This window comes from Schistocerca nitens, chromosome 3 (genome assembly GCF_023898315.1).
Source record: "Schistocerca nitens isolate TAMUIC-IGC-003100 chromosome 3, iqSchNite1.1, whole genome shotgun sequence".
In the NCBI taxonomy this organism is placed as follows: Eukaryota; Metazoa; Arthropoda; class Insecta; order Orthoptera; family Acrididae; genus Schistocerca; species Schistocerca nitens.
This window is the reverse complement of record NC_064616.1, coordinates 463552843-463568277: the sequence shown is the minus strand read 5'-3', so window position 1 is coordinate 463568277 and position 15435 is coordinate 463552843. Positions and strand designations below refer to the sequence as shown.

Sequence of the window (15435 nt, the reverse complement as noted above, 5' to 3'; positions counted from 1 at the left end):
GATCTCCGTCAATTTCCTTCAATACTATTGCGCTTCTTATCGCTATAAACATGCCTCCCCCTTCACTGTCCAGCCTGTCTCTGTGGTATACATTCCAATCTGAGTTTAGGATTTCATTGCTGTTTATGTCTGGTTTCAGCCAACTTTCTGTCCCTAGTACTATATGGGCATTGTGACCGTTAATTAATGAGAGCAGTTCTGGGACCTTTCTATAGACGCTCCTGCAGTTTACTATTAGCACATCAATAATGTTATTCCCTGTTGCATTTTGTCTACTCCTACCTTGCTGTGTCTCAGGAGGCGTCTCGTCAGGCCTAGGGAGGAAATTCTCTAACCTAAAAAACCACCATGTGCACTCCACACGTACTCCGCTACACTTGTAGCCCCAACCTATTCAGGGGGACCCCACATTTCTCCATCCGATAGCGGAGGTCGAGAAATTTGCACCCCAGATCTCCGCAGAATCGTCTGAGCCTCTGGTTTAAGCCTTCCACTCGGCTCCAAACCAGAGAATCGCGATCAGTTCTGGGAATGATACTACAAATAGTTAGCTCTGATTCTACCCCGCGAGTGAGGCTTTCCACCTTCACCAATTCCGCCAACCGCTTGTACGAACTGATGATGACCTCTGAACCCAGACAGCAGGAGTCATTGGTGCCGACATGAGCAACAATTTGCAGTCAGGTGCACCCAGTGCTCTCTATCACCGCCGGCAGGGCTTCCTCCACATGAGACCCCCGGCAAGCAGACAGAGTGAACCCTGGTCTTCTTCCCCAACCTTTCCGCTATTTCCCTAAGGGGCTCCATCACCCGCCTAACGTTGGAGCTCCCAATAACTAATAAACCTCTCCCCCCGTGTGCCTGCTCAGACCTTGCTGAAGGAGCAGCCACATGTCCACTCACAGGCAGAGTGGGTGATGCCACGCGGCCAGCCTCCACATTTGCCCTCCGCCTCGTGCGCCGCGAACGCCGCAGAACTGGCCACTCCCCTTGGGGAGAGGGTGGCCCAACCGCGCCCGGTACCGGCGAAGATGTCTCAACAGCAGGGACAGTGGTTGAGAATGTAACACCTGAGGTGTACCATGCGATGCACCAGACTCCCCACTGCCGCTACACTCCGAGGCAGCAGCCTGAAGATGGCTGACCGCGGCCATCAACAGGCTCAGCTGTTCGCAAACAGTGGCCAGCTCCTCCTGCGTCTGTACACAGCAGTCACACATCCTATCCATCCTAAGGAATCAATTTACTGTAGAGAGTTAATCAACTTTTAACTAGACTGCTAATTCACTGAAGGCAGCTGATTGTTGACTAAACTGTGATTGCTAGCCACTTCTTGTAGAAAACAATGAAAATAGCACTACCTGTCTCTGGACTGTATTCAAAACAAACACTAGCACTACTGGCACTGTGGCTGACTAAAGGGACTCTCTCTGACTGTATTCAAAACAAACACGAAATCTATGGAACACTATTACTAGCACTCAACAATTAAAGCTTCCTAAAAGCAAAAACACACGGAAGAAGAAGTGACAAGTAAGAAAAATACAGTTAATACTTAAATTAAGATAGCTCGCTGCACAGCAGACATGAAGCAGGCGGCAGTTTACTTTTTCATTCACTTCACTTTTATTCATACTTAACTAGGACATGTTGATCCCACCATGAATAAATATGTGCTGAATAAATGGATTCAGGATGGAAAGAAGACCATTTTTTTGTATAGTAATAAAATTCAGAGGAGGCAGAGATTGTCTCTCTTTCAGTTAGTAAAATGTGTAAATGTCAACAGGTAAAAGCTAATCGAAATTTGTGAGTCTTTAAGGAGACTGATGCAAAAAACATACAACAACTTCAGCTATACCTTAGTGAAAGGTCATCCCAAGAGCCAAAGAAAAATCTGGTCCTATATAAAATTGCTAAGCAGGTCGAAGGCTTCTATCCAGCTGTCCAGTCACTTGTTGACCAGTATGGTGTGGTGGCAATAAAAGGCAGCAAAACGAAAGCTAAGATTTAAAATTTTGTATTTAAGAATTCATTCACACAGGAGTATCTTACAAAGATGCTGTTGTTATACCGCCACACACACTCTCATATGGAGGACATAGTAGTAGGCATCCCTGGAATAGAGAATCAACAGAATGTGTTAAAAACAAATAAGTCATCCAGTCTGGATTGAATACCAGTTTGGTTACAGAGCTGCAGAATTAGCCCCTTACTTAGCTCACATTTATCGTGAACCTCTCACCCAGGGCAGAATCGCAGTCAACAGGAAAAACATTCAGGTGACTCCCATTTATATAAAGGTAAAAGAATGGACCTATATAATTATAAAATTCTTGAACAAATTCAGAGAGTGAATGTGATAAATTTCCTTGAGACTGAAAGCTTCTGTCCAGAAATCAGTATCAATTTAAAAAGTGTCACTCTTGTAAAACTCAACTTGTATCACTGCTATTCATTTCTGTTCCTGTTCCACTTGCAAATAGAGTAAGGGAAAAACAACTATCTATGTGCCTCGGTATGAGCCCTAATTTCTCTTATATTATCTATGTGGTCCTTGCACAAAATGTACATCGGTGGCTGTGAAATCTTTCTGCAGTAGCTTCAAATGATGGTTAACTACATTTTCTCAGCAGTATTTTGTGAAAAAGAACATCTTCTTCCCACCAGATATTCCCATTTTATTTCATACAGCATCCCAATAATACATGTTGATTGAGGCTACTGATAACAAAACTAGCAGCCTTCCTCTGAATTACTTTGAGTCTCCACTGGACCCACAGATGCCTACATGAATGATACCCAGAGCATCATGCATCCACAACCACCTTGTCTGTGTCCCACAGTACAGGTGTCAAGGAGCTGTTCACCTGGAAGACCACAAATTCATTCCCTGCCATTGGCATGATCAAGAAGGTAATGGGATTCATCAAACCATGCTACACTCTGCCACTGTGCCAATGTCCAGAGTCAATAATTACATGTTCTTCTCAGTTGTAATTGCTGATGTTGTGCTATTAACATTGGCACATGCATGGGTCATTGGCTGTGAAGGCCCATCAGTAGGAATGTTCACTGTACTATGTGTTCAGACACAGTTCTGCTCTACCCAGTATTATAGTCTGTTGTTAGTTTCACACAGTTCACCACCTGTCCTGTTTTATTTGTGTGCCCAGCCTACGAAGTCCAACATCTGTAGTGAAGGGTGATGACTGAACCCCATGATGTCTGGATGTGGTTACACCTTGGTTTCTCCACATGTTGAAGACACTCACCAAAGCACTGCTTGAACACCTGACAAGTCATGGATTTTCCGAAATGCTCATGCCAATCCTCTGGGCAATAACAATCTGACCTCAGGCAAACTCAGATAGATTGCACACCTTCCCCATACTGCACATGGACAGTGCACTCAATGATACCACTTACACTATGCATACGTCAGCCTATGAGTCATTCCTCACTCATGTCCAGCTGTTTTTAACCGTCATACCTAACACTGTTCTTACAACACAACATTTTCAGTAACACCATCATCTCTCAGCTCCTACCATCTTTAACACTGGGATCACAGCATTCTTCTTGATGTCTGATGGCAATTGAATCTGTAATTTTCTTAATGTATTTAATGCAATTAGAACCACCAAAAAAAAATAAAATAAAATAAAATAAAATAAAATAAAATAAACAATGCATTACATTCTTACAAGTTAATTCAGTCTGACATAACTAGAAAACAAATTAAGTAACTTATTCCTTACCTTTGGATACATGATTCTATCATATCACATGCCATAAGCTTCAACCTTTGCTCTAAATGTTGTCTGAACTCTGTATCAGGCCAGTGGAGATCTCTTATAAAAGATTGAAGGGCATCTAGTTTCCAAAACAAATCTTCTGAAGTAGCACATCCATTCCTGGAAAGAACAACAGCCCTTACACTTTATTCTACCACCAAGAGAAAAATTAATAATAACAACCACATAAACAACAGACTGTTAAAAAAGTGTTCCATATTTTTGAGGGTTGTAGTATTTACTGAAACAAGAAAAAATATCCAGTGGAGATGGGCTCAAAAACACGTGCCTCAAGAGCTATGAGCATTTGTTCATCTTCACTACTGTGAAGTTCATTGTTATTACATATTACCTATAGAATGCACTAAGGAAATAAGTAAACAATGTAGAATACATTATTCTGTTACTGTGAAACTGCAGTGCTTCTGCGTATGTTTCAGCACACAGAACATACGCTTGATGATTGAATCCACTTTTCAGACAATAACAGAAGACCATGTCTGCTGTTTTCCATGTGTAATAATAGGCTTCCATATGCTGGTAAGTACAAAGCTGATACTACAATCTAAAAGCATTTCACAAATTTACCATAACATAAAGTAGTTCCATCAAAATTAATGTATGTTCACAGTAACAATCATAACAGATGTTCACTGCATGATTTATCCATGTGCAAATAACAGAGAAATGTGTCCTCATTCATTTACTGCATGTTGTAGGTTGTTTGCAATACCAAAGAGCTTGCAGCAGAACAGATGTGTTTCACAGCAGAGACGATGAACAAATTCTCATAGCTCTTAAGGAAGGGTTCACATTTACTAGACATTTTTGTCTTATTTTGGTCCATACTACCACCTATCATAGTATGGAATACTTTTTTTCAATATCTTGTATTTCAGGTGGAATTATGTAATTACAAATTAATGGAAAATCTTTGATGGAAGAAAATATGAATTAACACAGGTTACTACTCACTACATAAAGGAGGCAAGTGGCAGTGGACAGGCACACTTAAAAGGGAATCTTGGATGTTTCTCAGACATTTGATAAGTCCTTCATCTGACGATGAAACTTACACACAAACATTCGTACATAGAGGAGAGGAGAGGAGAGGAGAGGAGAGGAGAGGAGAGGAGAGGAGAGGAGAGGAGAGGAGAGGAGAGGAGAGGAGAGGAGAGGAGAGGAGAGGAGAGGAGAGGAGAGGAGAGGAGAGGAGAGGAGAGGAGAGGAGAGGAGAGGAGAGGAGAGGAGAGGAGAGGAGAGGAGAGGAGAGGAGGAGAGGAGAGGAGGAGAGGAGAGGAGAGTGAATGGGAAGTGCTATGTAGTTACAGTGGGGGAACAAAAGGCACAATTGAGGCTGGGATGTGAGTAGGACAGGTGATCAAAGCAGATGGAGGACAGGGAATAGCAAAGATTAAGGCCACAACCCAAGGTTTGTGGGAACAAAGGATATGTTGTAGGCAGACTCCCCCCCCCTCTCCCCCCCACCCCATGCAGTTCAGTAAAGCAAGTGTTGGTGGAAGGAATCAAAATGAGCACCTCCATGACAACATCTTAAAACAATCTATTCCTGGACAATATAGAGAAATCTTTCCTTGTCACCCAGAATCCCTAACACCTCATCTGTTTCAGATTCATTGATGACATATATATATGACCTATACCAAGTGTGAGGACACCCTATCTATATTCATCCAGAACCTTAACATATTCTCCCCCATTTGTTTCACCTTGTCCTACTCTGCCCAAGAAGCCACCTTTCTCAATAAAGACACTGATGTCATGGATGAATAAATTGGTACCTCCATCCACATCAAACCCACCAGCTATGGAAGAACCTTCATTTCAACATATGTTACCTATTCTACACAAAGCAGTCCCATCCATACAGATTAGACACCCATGGTCATTACATCTGCAGTGATCAGCAGGCTCTCCCCAAATATGCTAAGAGTCTTGCTGAGATTTTTGCAGACCTACACTTAACAGCCAGAACATTATGACCACCATCTTACTACCAATATAAACCAATTCAGGCAATAGCAGCATCATCTAGCATGGAATGACCAACAGTCAGACACATGCATGGTGCATGTGTTATCAGACAGCATTCTGTCTGTGTGTAGAATTGGGAAGGCACGATCTCTATTTGATTTTGACAGAGGGCAGATTGTGATGGCCCAGAGGCTTGGCATGGGCATTTTGAAAGTTGGATAACTTGTTAGGTGTTTGAGGAATGCTGTGGTGAGTGTCTTCAACATATGAAAACACTGAGGTGAAACCACATCCAGATGTTGTGGGACTGAGCAGCCACCCCTAATTACAGAAGATGAACGTTGTTGGCTGGGCAGACTGGTAAAACAGGACAGGCGATGAACTATGATGGAACCAACATCAGATCTTAATGCTGGGCAGAGTACAAGTGTGTCTTAACACACAGTACACTGAACACTCCTAATGCTGGGCCTCAGCAGCCAATGTGTCATGCACGTGCCAATGTTAAAACCACAACATCAGCAACTAAAACTGAAATGGGCATGTGACAATCAGCACTGGACATCAGCTCAAGGGCAGAGCATTGCATGGTCTGATAAATCCCAATATCTTACTCATGCCAATGGGAGGCTATGAATCCATTGTTTTCCAGGGGAACAGCTCCTTGACATCTATACTGTGGAATGGAGACAAGCTGGTGGCAGCACCATTATGCTCTAGAGAACATTAATGTGGGCATCCATGGGTCCCATGGAGCTTGTTCATGGCACAATAATGACCAAGGAGTATTGTACACTGGTTTTTGGTTTCAAACCACATACACCCCTTTATGGAGATCTTGTGAGGGCAGCAGCATTTTTCAGCAAGGCCACAAGGCCAGGAGTATGATGGAGTGGTTCAAAGAACACAGCGCCAAGTTCCAGTTGATATGCTGGCCACCCAGCTTGCCAGATCTGAACCCGATGGAACACACCTGGGATGTGACTGAATGTGGCATCAGTGTTCATTGCCCCCTCCCTTCAATAGGGGACTTGTGCGTGCAAATGTGTTGCCAACTCCATCCAGTGGCGTACCAGTGACTCATTGCTTCCATGTCATGTTGCATCACCATTGTTATCCATGGCAAAGGTGGGCATACAAGCTATTAGCTGGGTGGTCATAATGTTCTGGTTTATCAAAGTAAATTACCCTCTCTGTCAGATCCAGAAACATGTCACCAATGCCACATCACTCAAGTCACCCACCATTCCCACCCTAGCCACTGATGGGCCACAAAGGAGCATCCCCTACATGACCCAGTGTACCACCTAGAACTGGAGAAACTGAATCATAGTCTCTACCAGCATTGCAACTACCTTTTGTTTTGCCAGGAAATAAGAAATATCATCCCCACTATCCTTCCTATCACCCGGAATTGTATTTGGTGGACCACCCAACCTACACAATACTCTTGTACTTCCCCACTCCACTCCTGCTCCTAGCCCCTCATGTTTCATGGCTCATACCAACCTTGTCACACACAATTCCTAGACCATCAAAGCAGCCATGTGGTCTTACAACTAAAGTGCCACCTCTCCAACAGCACCTTTTCTGAATTTTGTACGTGAGTATTGTTTTATTATGTTACATATTTATTTAATATACACTCCTGGAAATTGAAATAAGAACACCGTGAATTCATTGTCCCAGGAAGGGGAAACTTTATTGACACATTCCTGGGGTCAGATACATCACATGATCACACTGACAGAACCACAGGCACATAGACACAGGCAACAGAGCATGCACAATGTCGGCACTAGTACAGTGTATATCCACCTTTCGCAGCAATGCAGGCTGCTATTCTCCCATGGAGACGATCGTAGAGATGCTGGATGTAGTCCTGTGGAACGGCTTGCCATACCATTTCCACCTGGCGCCTCAGTTGGACCAGCGTTCGTGCTGGACGTGCAGACCGCGTGAGACGACGCTTCATCCAGTCCCAAACACGCTCAATGGGGGACAGATCCGGAGATCTTGCTGGCCAGGGTAGTTGACTTACACCTTCTAGAGCACGTTGGGTGGCACGGGATACATGTGGACGTGCATTGTCCTGTTGGAACAGCAAGTTCCCTTGCCGGTCTAGGAATGGTAGAACGATGGGTTCGATGACGGTTTGGATGTACCGTGCACTATTCAGTGTCCCCTCGACGATCACCAGTGGTGTACGGCCAGTGTAGGAGATCGCTCCCCACACCATGATGCCGGGAGTTGGCCCTGTGTGCCTCGGTCGTATGCAGTCCTGATTGTGGCGCTCACCTGCACGGCGCCAAACACGCATACGACCATCATTGGCACCAAGGCAGAAGTGACTCTCATCGCTGAAGACAACACATCTCCATTCGTCTCTCCATTCACGCCTGTCGCGACACCACTGGAGGCGGGCTGCACGATGTTGGGGCGTGAGCGGAAGACGGCCTAACGGTGTGCGGGACCGTAGCCCAGCTTCATGGAGACGGTTGCGAATGGTCCTCGCCGATACCCCAGGAGCAACAGTGTCCCTAATTTGCTGGGAAGTGGCGGTGCGGTCCCCTACGGCACTGCGTAGGATCCTACGGTCTTGGCGTGCATCCGTGCGTCGCTGCGGTCCGGTCCCAGGTCGATGGGCACGTGCACCTTCCGCCGACCACTGGCGACAACATCGATGTACTGTGGAGACCTCACGCCCCACGTGTTGAGCAATTCGGCGGTACGTCCAACCGGCCTCCCGCATGCCCACTATACACCCTCGCTCAAAGTCCGTCAACTGCACATACGGTTCACGTCCACGCTGTCGCGGCATGCTACCAGTGTTAAAGACTGCGATGGAGCTCCGTATGCCACGGCAAACTGGCTGACACTGACGGCGGCGGTGCACAAATGCTGCGCAGCTAGCGCCATTCGACGGCCAACACCGCGGTTCCTGGTGTGTCCACTGTGCCGTGCGTGTGATCATTGCTTGTACAGCCCTCTCGCAGTGTCCGGAGCAAGTATGGTGGGTCTGACACACCGGTGTCAATGTGTTCTTTTTTCCATTTCCAGGAGTGTATAACTATGATACTACGGGATTAACGCAACATGGAAATTACACATAAAACAAAGAAGCTGCTACTTAGAAAGTAAGTTTTCTCAGCAATTTTCACCCTATACAACAGAAACCTACACATTACCAACTGTCCATGTTCTGAAATTTGTGAACATGGACACAAATTTACAAAATTTTATGAAGCACCATGTCAATAGACTAATGAAAATAATTATGCAAAATGTGAACATCAACTGATATCCAGACAGGTCTGTCATATATTCATGACGGTGTGTGGTGGAGGGTACCTATGCTCACCATTAGCCAGTATTTTCAATAAATGCTTAGAATGTGGGGTTTTTCCTAATACACTCAAGATATCTAAAGTCATCCCAGTTTATAAAAAGAGGAATAAAAAACTGCCTGAAAGCTAAAGACCAATTTGAATTGTGCCTATATTGTCAAAAATATATGAGGCACTTAATGCACAACCAGCTAAATACCTACTTTGAAGGTCATGGCTTACTTTGTAACTTTCAGTATGGATTTTGCAAGGAAAAAAACACAACTACTGCTGTTTTAGAAATCATTGATCGAACATTATCTGCTATTGAAAACAAAAATAAATTATTACTTGTATTATGTGACTTAAGCACGGCATTCGATTGCATTCCTGTTGATATCCTACTAAAGAAATTGGAATACTGTGGGTTGCAAGAGAACACATTAGCCATTATCACTTCTTACTTGAACAACAGGAAACAATTCCTTTTAGTCAGGAATATCCATTCTTCCTTCCTCAAGGCAGATACATGTGTTCCACAAGGATCTACCCTCGGACCCTTCTTTTTCATTGTTGCAATCAATGACGTGGCTTACAACATACCACATCCTGTCATAAGTTACACAGATGATACTACATTGTTTATCTCCCATCAGAACATCTCTGAACTCAGTCAAATAACAAAAGAATCTCTTGACGTAGCTTTGGACTGGTTTACTTCTAATAAACTCTTATGCAATACCGCCAAAACACAACTGCTCATACTAGGCATGACAAAGGATATAGAAACTAAATCATTGAAACTTCTAGGTATTCACATTGAATCCAAACTTAATTGGCAAGAAGATATCCATTACATCTGCGAAAAGATATCTCGGGTATCATACCTCTTTTAGAAACTAAGGGACATGGTAAGTATGGAATACCTTCAGATGACATACTTTGGACTTTTCCAATTGCATATATCGTATGGCCTTATTATATGGGGAAATGCTCCCCATGCTGATAAAATTATAAAAATACAAAAGAAAGTTTTGCATTTAATTTGTAAGACAGATCATTTGGAACATTGTCATCCATTCTTCACCAAGCTAAAGATACTTACTCAGACACACACACACACACACACACACACACACACACACACACACACACACACATATATATATATATATATATATATATATATATATATATATATATATATATAGGGTGTTTCAAAAATGACCGGTATATTTGAAACGGCAATAAAAACTAAACGAGCAGCGATAGAAATACACCGTTTGTTGCAATATGCTTGGGACAACAGTACATTTTCAGGCGGACAAACTTTCGAAATTACAGTAGTTACAATTTTCAACAACAGATGGCGCTGCAAGTGATGTGAAAGATATAGAAGTCAACGCAGTCTGTGGGTGCGCCATTCTGTACGTCATCTTTCTGCTGTAAGCGTGTGCTGTTCACAACGTGCAAGTGTGCTGTAGACAACATGGTTTATTCCTTAGAACAGAGGATTTTTCTGGTGTTGGAATTCCACCGCCTAGAACACAGTGTTGTTGCAACAAGACGAAGTTTTCAACGGAGGTTTAATGTAACCAAAGGACCGAAAAGCGATACAATAAAGGATCTGTTTGAAAAATTTCAACGGACTGGGAATGTGACGGATGAACATGCTGGAAAGGTAGGGCGACCGCATACGGCAACGACAGAGGGCAACGCGCAGCTAGTGCAGCAGGTGATCCAACAGCGGTCTCGGGTTTCCATTCGCCGTGTTGCAGCTGCGGTCCAAATGACGCCAACATCCACGTATCGTCTCATGCGCCAGAGTTTACACCTCTATCCATACAAAATTCTAACGCGGCAACCCCTCAGCGCCGCTACCATTGCTGCACGAGAGACATTCGCTAATGATATAGTGCACAGGACTGATGACGGCGATATGCATGTGGGCAGCATTTGGTTTACTGACAAAGCTTATTTTTACCTGGACGGCTTCGTCAATAAACAGAACTGGCGCATATGGGGAACCAAAAAGCCCCATGTTGCAGTCCCATCGTCCCTGCATCCTCAGAAAGTACTGGTCTGAGCCGCCATTTCTTCCAAAGGAATCATTGGCCCATTGTTCAGATCCAAAACGATTACTGCATCACGCTATCTGGACATTCTTCGTGAATTTGTGGTGGTACAAACTGCCTTAGACGACACTGCGAACACCTCGTGGTTTATGCAAGATGGTGCCCAGCCTCATCGCACGGCTGACGTCTTTAATTTCCTGAATGAATATTTCGATGATCGTGTGATTGCTTTGGGCTATCCGAAACATACAGGAGGCGGCGTGGATTGGCCTCCCTATTCACCAGACATGAACCCCTGTGAATTCATTCTGTGGGGACACTTGAAAGACCAGGTGTACCGCCAGAATACAGAAACAATTGAACAGCTGAAGCAGTACATCTCATCTGCATGTGAAGCCATTCCGCCAGACACGTTGTCAAAGGTTTCGGGTAATTTCATTCAGAGACTACGCCATATTATTGCTACGCATGGTGGATATGTGGAAAATGTAGTACTATAGAGTTTCCCAGACCGCAGCGCCATCTGTTGTTGAAAATTGTAACTACTGTAATTTCGAAAGTTTGTCTGCCTGAAAATGTACTGTTGTCCCAAGCATATTGCAACAAACGGTGTATTTCTATCGCTGCTCGTTTAGTTTTTATTGCCGTTTCAAATATACCGGTCATTTTTTAAACACCCTGTGTGTGTGTCTATATATATATATATATATATATATATATATATATATATATATATATATATATATATATATATATATATATATATATATATAATCTCTTAGATGATGTGACTTACCAAACGAAAGCGCTGGCAGGTCGATAGACACACAAACATACACACAAAATTCAGCTTTCGCAACCAACAGTTGCTCCATCAGGAAAGAGGGAAGGAGAGGGAAAGATGAAAGGATGTGGGTTTTAAGGGAGAGGGTAAGGAGTCATTCCAATCCCGGGAGTGGAAAGACTTACCTTGGGGGAAAAAAGGACAGGTATACACTCGCACACACACACATATCCATCCGCACATACACAGACACAAGCAGACATCTCTCCCTTAAAACCCACATCCTTTCATCTTTCCCTCTCCTTCCCTCTTTCCTGAGGAAGCAACCATTGGTTGCGAAAGCTTGAATTTTGTGTGTATGTTTGTGTTTGTTTGTGTGTCTATCGACCTACCAGCACTTTCGTTTGGTAAGTCACATCATCTTCGTTAGATATATTTTTCCAACGTGGAATGTTTCCCTCTATCAGATCACCCTATATTAAAGAATACTTTGATTTACCAGACTATTATACTATCTTTTAAAAACTGTTACTTTTTATTGTATTATTATGTACTGCATAAACTTTGTAGAACTACTATTTAATGCTACACATTGTACTACTGTGCATTGTATATACTTTATCTTGTATCAAATTGATGAAAACCATATCACTGTGAAACGATTTATGGTGAATAAAGATTCTTGATTCTTGATAGATCAATCAACTCTAAAGGCTGTAAATTCAACTAAATACATGTTGTGGGGAAGGCCACCAAAGACTGTGTTTTATTGGCAGGACACTTAGAAAATGTGACAGACCTACTAAGGAGACTGCCTACACTACACTAGAAAACTGCCTCACAGTGTGGGATCCTTACCAGATAGGATTGACGGAGTACATCGAAAAAATTCAAAGAAGGGCAGCATGTTTTGTATTATCGCAAAATGGGGGAGAGAGTATCAATGAAATGATATAGAATTTTGGGTGGACATCACTAAAACAAAGGTGTTTTTTGATGAGGAGAACCCTTCTCACGAAATTCTAATCATCAATTTAGTCCTCTGAATGCGAAAATATTTTGTCGATGTCGACCTACATAGGGAGAAAATATCACCACGGTAAAATAAGGGAAATCAGAGCTCATACGGAAAGATATAGGCGTTCGTTCTTTCCACATGGTATACGAGATTGGAATAACAGAGAATTAGGAAGGTGGCTCGATGAACCCTCTGCCAGGCACTATTCTTTTTGAATTCAAGCCACATCTGGTCTACACTTACACAGTTGATGCTGTGCTCAGCATTCTCCTGTGGGCAGGTCCTTAAAGTTCGTCACTACCTTAGTCAGTACTTACGAGATTAGGGGGTACCGACACAGAAGTTATGTGATGAATTACCCAGCTGTGAGCTCCAAGGACAACATACCACCACAACAAGGGTGAGAATATGATTGCACAGAAATGATCCAGTTATGCTCTGCCTTATAGTCTGTCACGGCACAAGTGCACATACTGAAGTAGCTGATTACAGAATGACACCACTACTGTTAACCTCACTTCCCTGTGCTCCACACTGAAGAGCTGGATGACTCTGTAGAGACTTCACACCTGAACAGGATTGGTTTTGCACAACATTAACTGAGTGATTAGTTTCTTTTAATGCAGTTTATCTTTGTAGTGTTGCAGGTAGTTATTTGGTTCCATACATCATTTTTGTGTGAATGCCTCTGCACATGTGCTATGTGATTTGTTTACTACAATGATGCAATTTCGCTCTATAATAAAGTGAATGTTCTTTTGAGTATTCTTTTCAAGTATCAATTCACCCACAACTGTTACACCTCTTCCACCATAATACGTTTTACCTGAGTAGAAAAATACTGAAGCTTTTTTGTACTTCATTTTATATATCATCACTAATGTCAGTACAGGCACATCACATGTGTTCAGTCGTTGAGTGAGCCCCTGGAAACAAAACTGACTGTGAAAAATATAAATGTAAATATTTAGAAAATCACTCTTCATTTCTTTCTCATATTAGATCAGTTTATACGCATTTGCAAAGTATTTTTACTGTATGGCAGGACACTTAGAAAATGTGACAGACCTACTAAGGAGACAGCCTACACTACACTTGTAAGTCCTCTTCTAGAATACTGCCTGACAGTGTCATTTACATAGCATACATACCTACCAAAGCATTGCTCAGGCATTACCAAGATTCAGTTTTTCTTCTTAACCCCTGTGCGTAAGCTCAAGGGTGTTTGTTCAGTAGGGAGGGGCAAGAGGAAATGTGGATAGTAATACGTGGATTTGCACTGGTGGTAAAACCAGCTCAAAAGCGATACAGATTCAGAGGCAAATGCACAGATTGACACAAACTGAAAGGCTGTAGCCCACAACCAAAGCAGTTAACAGATGTGTCGTCACTGAAATGGAGTTATCTCCTTACAATCGCTTAACAATATATTCATTTACTTATTCTGCTTTAGTGTTCATACACGTATTTATCTGTTCTGGGAATTTGTTTTTCAAGGTGAGTGGACAGGGTTCAATATCTTTAAGAACCAAATACTTAAAGTTTAATGTTGGAAAATAATTGTAAAATAAAGAAGCTTGATAGGCCAATACCTTAGGTATATTAAAACAAGTGCGTACAAGCTGAAGTAAGATGTTTTGTAGGTCTTATAATGTAAATGTATACTGCATAAATGAAATAGGGGGATTTATTGCTGCATTTCTAAAAACAAGCTATTTTGTTTCCATGCTTGCTGTTTGCTAATGGTAAAGATACAAGCTGGACATGCACTGGCATGTCAGATCTAAGTCATCAAATGCAGAAGGTTGAAGAGCCTGAGGAAGCTGTTGAACATAAGAATGCTTATTTCAGTTTATCAGTCCATGGAAAAACAGAAATTAGGCAACAAATTAGTTCAGTTTTCAGACAGTATATAGAAAGACATAATGACAATGTAAGGGAAAATCACTGTGTTCATTCCAAAATAATTTAGTGCATTAAGCACTGTGGGAGTTTGAATTTGCCTTATGTGGACATGATGCATGCAGGGGTCCAAACAGTTGTAAGAAAAGAATATCATTTTCCATGTTATATGCTTTCTTATGCATAGCTACTTAACTAAATTCTTGTCCAAGCTACAAGTCAAAATAGATAAGTTACATTTCTCTTAAGTACTACAGGATTGTAGAGGTAACAATATTCTTCTCTCATTTACATCAAAGAGTAGCTGTTCTAGATGCAATTGTAAAATGAAGAGTCTCCTGTGGATCACCACAACATGGAACTTTAAACTGAGAATAGTACTTACAGTTCATGAGAATAAAGAAGCCATTGTACAGTGTCTTCAGCAAAGTGAAGATCCATACCAGCAACCAAACATCAACTATGAATCAATTGTATGGTCTAACGTTGAAAACACAACAATCAAATTTTTCCTATTGGTTACAGTTATTTTGTAAAA

At 42.3% G+C, this 15435-nt stretch overlaps 1 protein-coding gene across 1 annotated transcript in view; it reads right to left on the bottom strand.

The window, feature by feature from the left end:
- Positions 1-15435, bottom strand: part of LOC126248390 (calcium-dependent secretion activator-like) — a 1500396-nt gene that overhangs the window by 177892 nt on the left and 1307069 nt on the right. Inside the window, exon 26 of the mRNA XM_049949341.1 lies at positions 3762-3917. Coding sequence (XP_049805298.1) covers positions 3762-3917 — 156 coding nt within the window. The remainder of the gene's footprint in view (positions 1-3761; positions 3918-15435) is intronic.